Below are 15703 nucleotides of genomic sequence, written 5' to 3' on the forward strand. Positions count from 1 at the left end.
TGATCGCTCTCAGATTGGGGAATAGGGTAATCACTCATCTCTACTCATTCTAGCCTATTATATAATTGTCTTTTTTATTTTTATTTCTCCCTTCTGTTTTCTCTTGTTTCCTTCTCCTTTTATCCCTTTTTCTCTTCTTTCATTTTTTGCCCTTTCTCTTCCTCGAGCTACTTTACTTGTCTTACCACTATGTGAAATTAATTATAGGCTAAAATACCATATTTTTATTGAAGAAAGATTTCTATGCTATATTCATGAATTTTTAAACCTGGTGGAAATAACTATCCCTCAAAAACAAACAAGAACTCTGGCAGCTCCGCAACTAGACTAAGTTCATTTTTGTCTGCATGTGTTTGCTAATGATTGTATTTGTTAGATATACTCTATACTTAGACATTGTCCTTTGCTGAGAGGAAATAGTCCCTGCCCTCATTGAGTTTATCTTTTTGTTGGGGAGAAAGAACGGGGTCAGGCAATCTTGAAAGAAGCTGTGGTGGTGTTCAGTGGTAGAGCATATGCTTAACATGTACGAGGGTCTGATTTCAATTTCTAGTGCTAAACCAAACCACGTACTCAACCATGAGAATGACTCAGACACTGTGGTATCATCAGGACAGGCCTGAGGAACATGTGGAGAGGTGGCCTTGAGCCTTCAGTGTATGGAAGAGCAGTCAGGTCATGCCTCCTGGGGCTCTGCCCTTGTCGTGAACTGTTCAGGGATAAGGAGCAGTGATAACCTTCCCCCAATAAAACAGCAACCCTGAGTGACTCAGAACATGAAGAAAATCACCCCAGGTCATGGAGGCTGACCTAGGACTCACCTCTGGCTCAAGCCTGATGTCAGGGCCAGGGTGATTAGGGCTGTGAGTTCATCTTAGCTGTTTAATATGAGCTTGCTTAGTTGCAAGTTGAAAGTAGGATCAATTACCACAAGATTCAGACCATTTGACTTTATTTTCATTCGATCATAAAAACCACAAAACACTGGAAAGAGAGTGCCTTTACTGAGACATTATTTAAATAATCCTATTCTCTTTTCTTTGTCAACTCTGGCTGTTAGCACATCTCCTGCAGAGGGTAGACATGGTTAGGGAGCTGTACGTTCTTTGGACGCAATCCTCACAATATAATTTCAAGCATAGAAAGAATCCAGCCCGGCAGCATTTTCTGCTCCAGTCTTTTCCACATGGCAGGTGGAGAGGAAGGTCTTCTTGGTAGCATGGTGCTGGCACTGACCTCGTGGGGTAGTCATCGGGATTACATATGGTGGTGCATCTAACCTGGTGCTTAGTAAGTGCTTGGAAATGGTCATGACTGTGATCAGCATCCACAACGGAGAGGATGTGTGATGTTACTTCCTGTGGGTTCCCATGGGCTAAGGCTAATCTCTTCACGTCAGCTGAATTCCTGGCATCATTATACTGTACCACTGAATATGTCACCAGAAGAACCCTACACCACCGAGGTGTTGGTTTACACATTTAAAAAGTGTAGCCCAGCGTACTACAAAGTGAATTAAAATGCACATGTAGAAATACTCCAAGCTCCATGGTAAGATTGCATCCTTTGTTATAAGACACTCTTTAGAACCACACATTTGAAATCTACCTTAAGCCGCACATGTTGGAATGACAGAACCAAGGAAGAGAATCCAAAACAGAAATGCGAGTGGCCTTTGCTTCATCCTGTGCCTTGGCTGTTTCCTGAAGCAGACAGGCAGTCCTGCCCTCTTTACTTCCAGCCACACAAAGAATAAAAGGAAACAGTTACCAGGTGCAGCATGGCCTGATTTAAGCCCCGATAGTAGCTATCACCACCCAGCAGCCTCTTCTGTTTGCCAAGTCTCATCACTCAGGGCAGAGCGCTAGACGAAGGTGAGGCTATAAATTGAGGGTGAAGAAAAGGCAGCCCTGGTAGGGGCTAGGTGTCACCAGTTGTGGAATTCTCTTTCGCAAGAGGTCACTGAGTCAAATGCTGTGGATGGATAATTTTATGGCTACTAATAAAATTTATAGCTAAAGCAAGCTAAGATAATAAGGGTAATCAAACATCCAGCCCAGGGACATAAGAATCCCATCTTGGCCTGCTGGTGCTGGCTGCAGAGGAGGAGGGGACAAGTCCACATAGGGAGGAGCTTATCTGTGTGACTCAAGGCCAGCTCAGGGTCTCAGAGGTGGTTTGTGTGCATGGGAACCCCAGGATTGAGGCCAGGGCTGGGGCCAGCTTCCAGTTAAGTAGCAATGGCCCCCGCCAAGCTCCGAGAATAGCTTGCCAAGTGCACTAGGAAAATGAGTGGTTGCATTTAAATCCCAAGTAAACACTGAGCCTAAGAAAGCAGCTGAACTGCCCAGCTCTGGAATATACATTATGAAAAGAATGTTCGGAGACCATTCGAGTGTGACTTGGCGGCAGGAGGGAAGATAAGGAAGGGTGGTATTTTATGTATGCAAGTGTAAAGAAATTAAATTATGTTGAATCAGAGAATCCAGTTTCTGTGAGGCTTTCCTTAGCTTTCTCCCCTTGTAGCTCACCCTGCCTTCATTCCCTTCCCCCTCTGCCAGGCTCCCCCCATGCAAGAGCTCAGACTGACCCCCATCCCCTGCGGGCCTCAGACATAGGCTGGCTGGGGTCTTGTCACGCTGTCTCTAGGATCACCCTGCACAGAGCAGCGTGATAGACACCAAGGACAAAGCCCAGGGATCGTGGCCCTCTTCTCTGATTCTGGTCCCCCACTGAGCGTCTTTATCCCTGCCTGCCATCTCTACATGGCAGAGCAGGTGAGGCTACCTGGGATACATTGAAAGGAACTAACTCGTTGCGGGTGTTTTTAAATGCCATGGTAAAATTTACCATCTTTACCATTCATGCCATTTTTAAACCCACAGTTCAGGGGTATTTAGTACGTTCTCACTCTTGTGTAACTGTCACTCCCGGCCACCTCCACCATTCTGCATCACCCCACACTGAAGCAGGCTCCCCACTGGACACTCATTACTGTTCCCAGCTCCTCTCTCTGGCAGCCACCATCTATTTCCCCTTTCCATGAGTTTCACTATTATGGATATCTCATAGAAGTGGAATCATACCATATTTGTTCTTCTGTGTGTGAGTTGTTGCTCTTTTAAAAATATAAACCCTTGGATCTGGGCATGGTGGTGCATAACTGTAGTCCCAGCTACTTGGAAAGCTAAAACATGAGGATTGCAAGTACAAGGCCAGCCTAGGCAATTTAGCAAGACCCTGTCTCAAAAAATAAAAAAGGTTGGCATTGTATTTACCTAGCATGTTCAAGGTCTTGGTTTTGATCCCCAATAACATAAAACAAAAACCACCGTTTTTTAATTAACTAGGAAAAATCCATTTTATTGCTGTAGTTTGTGGTATGTTTTATTCAAGTAAAAAGAACCCAGCACAGTTAACCTGTGGAAACTTCTAAACAAAATCTTGTCCTGCCCAAGCCAACTTTGCCTCTGTTACAAGCCTTGCTTAGGACGGGCTCATCATGCTGACTGGCTTTGAAACTGCTTGCCACAGCTCTGGGTCATGGAGAAGAGACGAGGTGGGCGAGATCAAAGTCTAAATGGGATCAGCGTGTTGGCTGAGATCGCGGAAGCCGGGAAGCGTGGGAGGAAAAGAGCTACGTGAAGCGAGTTAGTGAGTTCTGAGTAGCGGGGTCTAGAGGTGCTGGCACACACAGACACTGCAGAAGAGGGGATGGCTAGTCCCTGCTTCCCTCTTACAGAGGCCATTGTTTTATTTCTTAGCTTACAATGATGAACTTATGAGATGTGGCATTTCGGTCCCCAGAGGGAGTGATATCAAGGCAGGAGACAACCTGTGGTTGTCAGAGCAGCAGTCTCCATACCTGTTTGTCCTTAGTCTAGGAGAAAGACTCTGGTGGCTGCCACTCCGCGGCTACCTTTCTGGGACCTCATCTGCCACATGCCCTTGTCAGCTATGCGAGTGACTTAAGATGGGGACGGAGATGTACTCCTACCATGGAAACTAAGACACAGATGTTAAAAAAGATGCAGAAACATTTCTTTCTGCCCCTTTCCAGTCATAGTGAAAGCCGAATCAGGTTTTTGTGGGCCTGTGTCACAGCGCTGTGATTCCTGGAGGACAAGGTGCCTTTCTGTCCGCAGCACTCAGCTTTGCCATGGAATAGTTCCGTGATCAGCAAGCAGTTGTTCATCTTTGGTTCGAGGATGCATCGTTGTGTCTTTTCCATTGTAGACTGACTTACCTAATTTATATCTTATGTCTACTGTTTGAAAGTGTGTTCTGGTGTCCTAAATCCCCAAAAGCACAAGAACTGACAGCATAGAAATATTCGCAGATGAGACTGAGTGTTAAAAACAAGTCACGGCCAATCTTCTTTGAGATAATTACGAGTTGATTTGTGCTGACACTGGTCAAACATTATTTATTGAGCACCCACTGTTTACACAATCATAAAACATTAAGTAACAGGGTAGCAAATAACAATAAAAGACATCAGGACAGTGAGATATTGTGTCAGAGAAAATGTATTAGAGGCTATTTTCTGAGATTGAGAGGTATTGTGTCATTAAATGTAGTTAATTAAAGACCAAGTAGGAAGCAATTGCTGGCCAAAGACATCTACACAGGAAATGGATACTTTTTGGAGTTCCCTGCTATCTGGCAGAGTTGTAGGGAGGTGGCTTTCTGGGTCAGTAATGCCATTTAAGATGAAGTCTCATGCTGACACATGCTGGTGGCTCTCAGAGTCATTCTTTCAGTGGGGAAGTTAAAGGTCAGTGGCTTATGGATTGCAGTTTGTGACGTGAAGCATAAGAGCCTCACTTCCTTTGTTCCGATTGTGTGCTCGAGATTATAACCAGATCAGAGAGTCACTATTTCCTGAGAGCAAAGGCTGTGCTCCTAATCTTGAGGGATCGGTGCAAAAATTTAAGTGTGATTTAACATAAGAATCTTGCCTGAGATTAAAATACAGAGAGAAACATTATCGCCATGTGGTCGGTGGAAAGCGGCTCATGGTGCACGCGTAATGGGAGAACATGGGGTTCTCCCATCAAGAGCCCACATGTACAGGCACACATGTGTCAGCACCTGTGCAAACACACGTGTGCGCCTTCTCCCAGCAGCCCTGTTCCTTTTACTGTCACCCTGTGTTTAATTTACCTCCTGCTCCCCGCAGGATGTGATGTGGTGTTTTGAAAGTAACAGATACTGTTAAGCAGTGAAATGGTCCCGTGTGACTGAGCTGAAGAGCTAAAAGCAGGTTTTAATCAGGACCAAACCAAACACCATCCCGTGGTGAGAAATCTAGTTCTCCTCCCAAGTTTGTGATTCTACCACCCGGCAAGTTTCAGCTGCCGCTTTTAGCCAGTGACAATGACACATACACGTGATCCAGATAGTAAGTCCCTTCTACCAGCCTTTAGGTTTTTTAAATGTATTAGATGGATATTTTGAGGATTTGAAACCTGAATTTTCTCAGGAAGCATCGTGTATTTTTTTGCAGTTATTGTGAGAGAAGAGATAAATTCAGAACAATCTGCAAAGCAGAGGTAAACCATAAGCATTCAAAAAATAAGGTTTTTGGTTCAGAACTGTGCTGTGAAGCAGAAGTTTCAGGGGGACTCCTGCTGCTCGGGATGTTTTTAGTAGTGGGTTGTGGGGAGGAGGGCGTCGTGAGAACAGCCTAAGTGAGGAAGTGCTCCTGAGGGGAGGCCTGGGGCGGGGTAGTAGCCAGCTTGCTCATTGCAGGGACACCATACAAAGCGCCCATACGTTAAAGGAGGAGAATTTTAATTTAGCTCATGGCTTCGGGGAATTCAGCCTCTGGTCAGCTGGCTCCCAGGCGGGAACAGCATGGCAGAGGCTGTATTAGTTCATGGTGGCCAGGAAGGAGAATGGGGAGCAGTGCCAGAGAGGAAGGGCTGAGGATGTACAGGGCTTTGTCTACATGACCCCCCAGACCTGTTGAGCAGTGTGTTCCACTAATCCCCCTGCGGGTCCCAAAGCCTGTCACCTTGACGCTCCTCCTTGGGGAACACAGAAGGGGAGGTGACTAAAGGAAGAATGCCCAGTGAAATCCACCTTGCAGTCTGACATACCAGGCTCCATTCTGGTCTCTTCCTCGTACCTGTCTTCTCTTGTGGAAATAACACATTTTTTGACCCTCAGTCCCTTCTTGGGGAAGTTCATACATTGTCTTTGAACCGGTTTCTGCAGGTGTCCACCTCACCTTCAGGACTGCCATGAGGCTCTGGGCATCCATTCTTGTGGCACTCGTCTGGCCCAGGAGCCCAAGCTGGGGATGTTAGAATGGCTGCAGAAGGGGCAGCAGGTGGCAGGAGGCTCATCCTCATGCCCCTTGGGGGTCAGAGTAGCCAAGGCATTCGAGCGGATTTTTATACCCAGAACACAGTCTTAATTGTAGCTAACCGTCCTCCTCTAAGAGAGACTTGCCTTTGAAGTGTGGGGGCTCCGCTGACTGAATTTCTGAATAAAATTCCAATTTCCTGAGTAAAATTCTGAAGCCAAGCAAAGAATGAGTGCTATTGAATCAGTGCTGTGCCAACTATCAGAGGGGAAAGAGTCCCCAAGTCTAGGGATCCTAGGGACTACTGAGGGCTGTCACTACTGAGAGCATCTCTGGTGCAGAGACACAGGATAAGCTGGGGAATTCACCAGGAGTACCTGAGATGTGAGAGCTCACTGGCATGAGTGTGACCAGGTTGGAAGCGTGTGGGCCCAGGGGCTCTGTCCTCTGAAGCAGATGGGGTGACCTTCATCCCTCCTCAGGCCTCCATCCCAGCCTGGCACCGTGCTGCTCACCCACAAGTGTGAACACAGACCCCTTCCTTCTTTCCTTCTCACCCCCCACCTTGGCTCTCTTCAGCCCAAAGATTTGGCTAGAAACATTTTGGAAGCTTTCTCCAATACCAAGTCACAGGTAGTATCTACATACGTACACATACACATTTATTTTGGAGACAAGATGTCCTAGGTAGAGTACAAGTTCCTCTGTTTAAGTTTCTCAAATCTTGTGAGGTCAGAGACAAAACAGAGCTTACTTTCTATAATACTTCAAGTCTGTCTGGTCCTTGGGTTGTTCAGTAAATGTCAGTAACTGAGGGAAGATGGTATAGGGAAGGGAAAAACAATAGCAAAGAATGGAATCAGAGGCCTGGATTTCCACTTGGCTAAGTGGCCTTGGGCCTTGGGAGTTTAACCCATTTGTGTGCTCTCAGCTTCTGTTTTCTCATCTGTGAAATGGGAATAACAGACAGCCTGTCTCTATACCTTAATATTGATTGTACTGATTGTCACTAGTGAGCCTTGGAGGGAAGAGAAAGAGGTGTATCAGTGCCAAAGGGGAGCAGATATGAGGGAATCTCCTAATGCTGCTGTGACTTCCTACACACAGATCTTAGCCTTCCCTACTAAGCACATAAGCAAGGTAGGGTCAAGATATCATAGTTTCAGAGAGCCATAGACTGACTCGGGATTGGAACAGTTTTTTCCTGACAAAATCTCATCTTACCTAAGGCAAATATTTCGACTGGCAGGATGATTCAGTTGCAGTCTGTCCTAGAGACAGTTTTCAGAATTGAAGATGAGGACACTTTTTGTAACAAGCGTGACAATACCTTATGTGTTAGTTTTCCGTTGCTGTGACAAAACACCTGAGAAAAACAACTTGCAAGGGGAAAAGATTTGTTTTGGCTCACAGTTTCAGAGATCTCAGTTCATGGTCACTTGGTCTTGTAGATTTTGAGCTCTGACAAGGCAAAGCCTCAGGGAAGGGAGTGTGTTCACTCACTTCATGGTGGGGTGGGCAGGAAAAACAGAGGCAGAGACAGGCAGACCTTCAACATATGGCCCAATCTAAACTCTCACACCATGGTAAGAAGTCATCCATCAAAACCCAGCACTCTGAAATCCAGATTCCAAAGCATATGTGAAGGTAGGTTATCTGATAAGGAGGCTCCCTCTCTCTCAGAATTGGGTGGAATGGATATGATTTTAATCGATCAATTAAAGCAGCTATATTTGCTTCTACCCAAAGCAAACCTAACTCCTCTAGTTATGAAAATTCTAATAATGTACCCAAGCAGAGGTAGGAGAGGTTACTTTTGGCTAGCTGTCCTGGAGCCTGTCTTGGTACAAGACACTACTGGGAAACTTTACAGAACAATTAAGGGGAAAAGTAACTATCGAAGATACTAAGAAATGTTTGCACACCTGCTTGCAACGGTGCCTAGCACAGGCAAGGCACCGCATACCTGATGACTGTTCATATGAATGAATTCACAACTGAACAGTGGACTGAATAAGACAGGGCTGTGGATGGGGCTCAGTGGCAGAGTGCTTGCCTTGCATGTGTAGGGCTCTGGGTTCAACTTCAAAAACTATCACACATTGGAGCCAAAACACTGTACTTTGGCAGTGATAGAGTTGAGGAAATACTGCTGGATCCCAATAGTTCAACAAAATAGAAAAAAAAATTTTTTTCCCAGTACTGGAGATTAACCTAGAGCCTCATTGGACAAGTACTCTACCACTGAGTTATTCCTCAATTAAAGAACGAAATTTTTAAAAAGAAATGTCTTCTCATTTAAGACTTAAGAAAATAAGACAATGAAGTATGAGCAGTAGAAAATAGCAGGATCTTAGATTTACACCAGAAACATATTTTGAGCATCTTTGCATGCCAGGCTTTGTGTTGACCTTAGGATGTAGTGGTGGGAAATCCAACACTAGATCTTCTATCCTGTGAAGTAGGAAGCATGACCTACATGAGATGCATATTATAAGCAAGGTACAGAGACAGAAGGAAAATAGAAGTATTACAGCCCATAAGAAGGCATATGCAAAGGGCTGGTGGCAGGAGGAGCAGAAGGTGTGTTGGAGGATCTTGGAGTAGCCAAAGCCCTGGAATACTGAGAATGAGAAGAAGGGAAGAGAACAGTTGCTACAGCCAAACATGTTGTGTTATTTCTGATAGTCTGAAATCCCTCCTGAGGGCACTTGGTTTAAATACAGTGAGATCATGAACTTGTAGGAGGCATTATAGGGGAGAGAAAGAGGGACCCCTTCTTTCCATTGTAAAATGCATGAGCAGAATAAAATCTAAAGAATGAAGTTTTACCATGAGCTCAGCCGGGCTCAGGGGGAGTGGGTGTAACGGAAGTGGAGAGAAAAGTACAAGAGCTTGATTCTGGCGGTGTCTGGGAGGGGATCAGGAGGGGCCCTGTCACTTTGCTGTTTTGAGTCAGTAGGCTGGTGTGTAATTTGTGACAACTTACAGTTTCATGAGTTCTCTCACCCAGTCTTCTGTCTGTGTTCTTTCCTTTTCTTTTTGTACTTCTTCTCCCAAGTTTGGAGAAAAAGAAATAGAATCCTGTGGCCTCGGGCGGGTCAATGACAGGTCCCCCGCAGACCCCAGGAGCAGCTGCCGGATGTGTGTGAGGAATGGTGAGGTGCCCGGGCTTCGTTTTCCAGTTCAATTTTATGTTTTGTTTCTTTTAGAAAATATCTTCCAAGATAATGTGTTAGTGATGGTAATAGATACACATGTGTTTTAGTTTTGAGTTTCCCTGTGTGCTAAATCTTTTTAATTGGAAGAAAGAAAGGGGCAGTTACAGGAAGGGAGGAGGAGGAACCGGTAATGGCAAAAGAGTGGATTCCTGCCTCTGGGCAGATCTCTCCTCTACCCACTCTTAGGTATCTTGTCTAAGGAAAAGCATTTGGAAGCTGATGATTGTGCAAATGGCCCCTGGCTCTGAGACATTCTGAGATTCTGACTTTTGAATAATTGTACTTACATACTTGCAAATGTGTCCTATGCCTGTGAATCCTTTTTTTTTTTTTAACAAGAAAGAGATCCAGTCTAGCTTGGTATAAGGGTAGCCAGTGGCACTTTTATAGATAAGACCATGCATTGGAATTCACCCACTAAGTGGCATTTTTGAAAGCCCTGGGCCCACAGGAGTCCATAGGAATTTGGAACCACCCAGAAACCTGTACTGTCAGACGACTGTGTCTTTCTGATCACCACCTCGTCTTGGTTGTGTCTCTTCGTGTTTGTACCAGCAGGGACAATAGACAGATATTGAGGCTGAAAAATTCTGTTTCAAACTTTGGATTAGAAATTTAGTAATGAAAAGGGAACAATGCAAATGGAAGACTGGATGAGAGAGGGGCGTGGCATACAAAAAGTTACATAATACTTCACTCACTGGCTTGCTGACATTTTTTTCAAATGTTGTGGGTCAATCAGATGTGTGTCTTAGATGATGACTTTTTGATGAAAAAAATGGTGCCATGAATTTGGGGTTTTTTTTTTTTTTTTGGTTCCTGGATATTTGTTTACAATGGCATCGTGTGCTACCTGGAGCTTCACTGATACTATTTAACAGGGACAAGAGTGTACATGACCATTCTCTCTGGCCCTGCCCCTTCCCCTGAAGAGGGGCAGCTGGAGGCGGAGGGGAGGCGACACATGACATGGGTCTTCTGCAGAGTCAGCAGCCCATGCTGACATGGGGAATGTCCTCCAGGCCATCAGCTGCCATTGCCACCTCCTCTCCAGTTTCTCTTCTGTGGGTCAAGTTTCTTTCCAGTGCACCGAATGAACAAGAAGCAGAAACTCAGCTGAATAATGCCAAGGCTTTCCAAGTAAGGGCAGGAATTTAAGCAGAGCAAAGATTCAAGTCAATGGGATGCCAAGTAAATGGCTGTTCTGCTGATAATGAAAAGTACAAATGTTTTTTATGTTCCAGGGTTCACAAATGGGATTCTTTCACTGGCCTAACCTGCTCACATACAAACTAGAAACTGTTCTTTATCTTTGCTTTATGGCATTTGTATTTACTGAGTGATCAGAAGCATTTTCCCCTTCACATTTAAGGGTTAGAGAAGACAAAAGACTATTTTTAAATAAAAGTGTTTTTTTAAGTAACATTTTTTTTCCCTTTTGCAACCAGACTTGATGGTTTAAAGTAACAGATTTTCCAAATAGAACATTTAGGCTTTTGTTTCTAAAATTACTATGTTTATCATGGGATTAGAACTTTCCAGAAGTGTATTTCTCAGCAGGACTTTCACTTTGCCCAAAAGTGTGGTTCTTCAGAGCATATTGTGGAAATATAGACAGAATGGATTGTCCACTAGGACTCCCTTTATAGGGATAATCATTACAAATAAGATGGAGGCCATTTTTCCTAATAAAAAGGAAAATTAAATTCATTGATATGATCTAGACCCTCCATGAAAGCTATTGGCAGTTCATGGTAGCTGTGTTTATTTTTATTTGCTTCTCTAATTCACATCTTTTGCTAAGTTCCCATAGCAGACCACAGCCACAGTCACCAAACTGTTTTGCTTGATTCCTTAAGTTCTTGGTGGGCTTACTTCTCCTTCAGTTAAACCCTATCTTTTGAGGTGTGTCTCCATTTGGGGGCACTTGGGACCAGTGCTGCTAAGAAACCAGCACTGTAGTCTTGGGCTGCAAAGAGCATTTGGAGAGGAGTTCATGATTTCTTCTCAAATGTGGTTGGGGCGTGGGCACAGATATAATGAAACGTACTTGTCATGGGGTTATTTTATTGCACCATTTTAAATCACACTGAGAAAATATCCTGGCAAAAAGAGCTGGGGCATCTCCCAGAGAAGCTGTGTATTACTGAACGCAGGTGCTGTGGAAACTTTTAGTGCATCCCTCCCTACAACCCTGGCCTCCTTTACCCAACAGAGAGTTGCTGGCAATGGTCAGGAAATGCAGTAGCCACAGGGAATGAACACAGTATCCTTTTTCCTTGTCAGATCTCCCAGCTGATGACAGAGAGCGCCCGCGAGGGACTGACGGAGGTGGCGCTGAACCGCTACAATGCAGACAAGCCGGTGGCCTGCAGTGTTCCAGCCTCACAGGGCTCCTGTGTGGCCAGCGAGCCTTCCACGGGGACCTCAGTGGCTGCATCCTTCTTTGCACGGTAAGAGAGATGCTCCAACCCTTGGCTCTTTCAGATGTGCCCAGCTGGTTAGCACCCTACGTTGACCCTTTTAGCTGAAAGAAGTAGGTTTGGGGCCACTTTGACTTTGGTTTCAAGACAGGATTCCTTAACTTTGGCACACTAGTGACATCGTGGACTGGACATCTCTGTTGTGGGGACCGTCCTGTGCATTGTGGATGATCAGCAGATGTTGATGCTGGTAGTACACCCCTCACCCCCACCATGAGACTACCAAAAAGGTCTGCAGATGGCATCATATGTCCCCTGGGCTGGGAACCACTCCTGTAGGGATGTGGGCTCTAACAATGGCCATTCTTGGGCTAGGGACTTTTGTGGGTGCAGCCCTGAGGCTGGTGTTTCAGATATATTTGTTGATTACTGCCCCCAAATTGAGTATTACATGCAGGGCAAATTTTTTTCCTTCTTGACAGGCTGGCTGGATAGTTATCACATACTACAGAGCTAATCTTGGAAACTTAAAAACATGAGAAACAAAAAGGAAAGGTATTTTAACAATGTTTTCTCCCTAATTTTAGCCACATGGCAGAGACAGGGCTGGAGACACAGGACAGCTGAGCAGTACAAAATTTCAGGGGTTGGCTAATTCAACCTCCTTGCTTCATGAGTGAGGAAACTGAGGACCAGGAAAGTTCAACTGTGAATGAGTTTATAGCAAAGCCAGAAATAGAAACCAGATTCCTCTACTTTTTTCTTCTATGACTCATTCTTTATTTGATACTTGGAACTGAACCTTAGAAATTTTTCTCTGTCTGAGATCCAAAGACCCCTTTGAGTTTAGGCCACAGCCCCACCTCAGTTGCCTTATCTATAAAATAAGAACACCATCTGCTGCAAAGGTGAAGATAAGGCACGTGAATTATAGACTGCCTTACAAAAGTCAGTTCAATGTGGACTTGGCTGCTGTGTCAGCAAGAAGGAATACAGTGTGACTTGTTTTATCCTTACACATGGTGACACCCAGGACATGGATATAAAGAAGAGATCTGACTGGGAAAGGAGTAAGTCTGGAGGACAGAGGGCTAATATCCTAGATTGAGACACCATAGAGGTTACCCTGTGGGCATGTTCGAAAACAGCCTGAAGGAGCTCACTGCTTTGGCGCCATGTTTACTGTCCTCTGAATGCACAGGCCAACTTCCATGTTTGGGAAGAAACAGGACCTGGGAGTGGGGCCTTTGTTAGCTCTGTCTGCAAGAGAATCTTACATTCTCTGGACTTTTGAGCTGGAACTCTAAGCTTGCAAAGAAAGCATGTCCATGAATGATGCAACAGTTTATGAGGGAATGCTACAAGCTCAGCGGCTCCTAGGACCTGGGTCAGTTATTACAGAGTATAGAGGGTCGTGGCCAAGGTGTTGAGGATCTAGGAAGCCTTTGCTTCCTAGATCTTCATCTTACGCAGATCTAGTCTTGAGAAGAAAGGGACTGAGGTGTCTTCTAGCTTTCTTCAGCAGTCATTTGGGTCATTAGGTCAAAGATGCTTCGGTGGGTTCTGTGGAGCAACGAAGCATGTAGGCAAAGGTGACTAAAACCTCATGACAGAAGGGAGACATTTCCCAGGTGACAATGAGGTGGAACTTATAGTTCAAATAGTGCAAGAGGAAATAGAGTTCTAGTCACTGAGGGAGATCAAGATTACTCTGAGTGGTTACCTGACTTCAGTAAGATTCCATGCTCTGATGGAAGGAAGCTTTCCGTGTTCTAATAGGAGTTGATTTCCAAGGTACCTTCCTAACTTGAGATTTGTTGGATGTGAAAAATCTTTAGTTTCCAGTCCTTCCAGAGAATTTTAAGGAAAATTGCCTTACAAGACAGAACAAAACAAAAAATTACAGAATAATTTGAAGCAGAAGGAGGAAAAATGAAGGCCCCTCTGATGGATTATGTTTAGGGAGCACAGGAATCTCCTGGTACCAGGAAGCCAGCAGCGTCTTTAAAGAAATGAGGCTGTGGAAATGAGATAGGCCTGGGAACGCTAAATGGTGCCCAAGGCCAGATTTCATGTTAATCAGGGACAACTTACAAACACGCACACAAGCACCAGGGAAGGAATGGCAAAAGACTGGCCAAGACAGTCATCTTCCTAAGGCTCATACAGCCAAGGGGTGGAATGGAGGCGCCCAGGCAGACCCTAGGCAGACGGGACCAGTTTACAGCAACAGGGAGGGGCCTTGCACACGACGCTGGCAACAAACAAGACTTGGAAACTCATCACTTAGAACTGCAAACTTAAGACCTGAGCTTTCAAAGAACTGGAAAAGCCCTATAGGGCTGCTTAATTCCCTATTATTTTGTTGTTGTAAACATTGATAGCTCTTAGAGCTTAATGGTGTAGGCATTGGAAGTGCATAGTTTACGTTCAAAAGGTTTACAAAGGGCAGGGGAAGTACCATGTAGAAGACAAAACCCACATGCTATATTTATAGTCCCCCTTCTCCTTACCTGTTATTATGTGTTACCATGCTCTTCTTATCAAGAGTACTGGACTTTTCCTCCTCCCAACAAGGGAGGCAGTGTTTAACACCTTACCTGTCATTGAGTGGCTTGTTCTGGAGGGTCACGGTACAGGTGGCTTTGATGGAGGTAAAATAAGGACATGTCACTGGTGTTGGGATTGGAAATGCTTCATAAGTTATGGTTTCGTGTGGAGGAGAAGGATTCTCTGTCCTCAGGGAGACTGGAAGGCAGAGTCAGTCCCTACTCTTCAGGTCTGTATTCACCATTTTTCAAGATGCAGCCCTCTGAGTCTGCAAGGCCCTGGAACTGTCCTGCAGCTCCATGTCAGGACACAGGACTGGGCTGCTTGCAGGAAAAAAAAAAAAAAACTATGCTGGAGCCATTTCATTTCATACAGGAGAGACACTGTTGGCCAAAGTTGTGATCACACTGGTGATGTGTACTAATCACTCAGTGTTCATCACACCGTTATGTGAGCTTTCAATATGGAAAACTCCCCTTCATCGTTAGACTAACCCTATGAAATACATGTTATTATTTTCCACACTTTATGATTACGAGAAGAGGAACTTTGGGGCTCAAGTGAATGTATTAGTTAGTTTTCTGTTACTGTAACAAATACCTAAGATAATCAACTTAGAGGAAAGGTTTACTTTGGCTTATGGTTTTAATTTTTAGTCCATGATCAGTTGGCTTCATTGCTTTGGGCCTGAGGTGGCCCATCATGACAGGAATGCATGGCAGAAAAAACATTCACCTCATGGTTTGGGCCCAGAGAGTAAGGAGGGCCCCTCTGAGGCCACACCCTCAGTCACCTAATCTTCCATGAGGTCCCACCTCTTAAAGGTTCCACCACCTCCCATTAGTACTGCCCTGGGGACCAAGCCTGTAACCTATGGACCTTTGGGGACATTTATGACTCAAACTGTAACAGTTTCTGCCCCCAAGTCACACCTAGGAAGTGGCAGAGTGAGGAAGTCCATGTTCCTGTTTTCTGGCTAAGCCTACACAGAAAGACACAGTAGTTGTTGTCATGATCATGATCATTATAAACTGATAATCATTGCTTATCAAACATTTTTGAAATCAGTGAACCCTACATTTGTTTAAGAAGACAAGTACAATAAAAAAAGATTGGTTGAAGATAGCAGATAGCCACTTTTCTTTATAATATGAGCCTTTAAAAATTGTTTACCTTTCTGAACTATGGATAGAGGC

General features: G+C 44.7%; 1 protein-coding gene across 3 annotated transcripts in view; it reads left to right on the plus strand.

Moving 5' to 3' along the window:
* Kif26b (kinesin family member 26B) overlaps positions 1-15703 on the plus strand; it is a 462091-nt gene that overhangs the window by 212915 nt on the left and 233473 nt on the right. For all 3 annotated transcript variants that reach the window (XM_003474264.5, XM_063236763.1, XM_063236764.1), the window contains one exon: positions 11821-11987. In XM_003474264.5, coding sequence (XP_003474312.1) covers positions 11821-11987 — 167 coding nt within the window. The remainder of the gene's footprint in view (positions 1-11820; positions 11988-15703) is intronic.

The sequence above is a fragment of the Cavia porcellus genome, unplaced genomic scaffold (genome assembly GCF_034190915.1).
Source record: "Cavia porcellus strain 051 isolate PalLab524CR breed Dunkin Hartley unplaced genomic scaffold, mCavPor4.1 scaffold_26, whole genome shotgun sequence".
Lineage (NCBI taxonomy): Eukaryota > Metazoa > Chordata > Mammalia > Rodentia > Caviidae > Cavia > Cavia porcellus.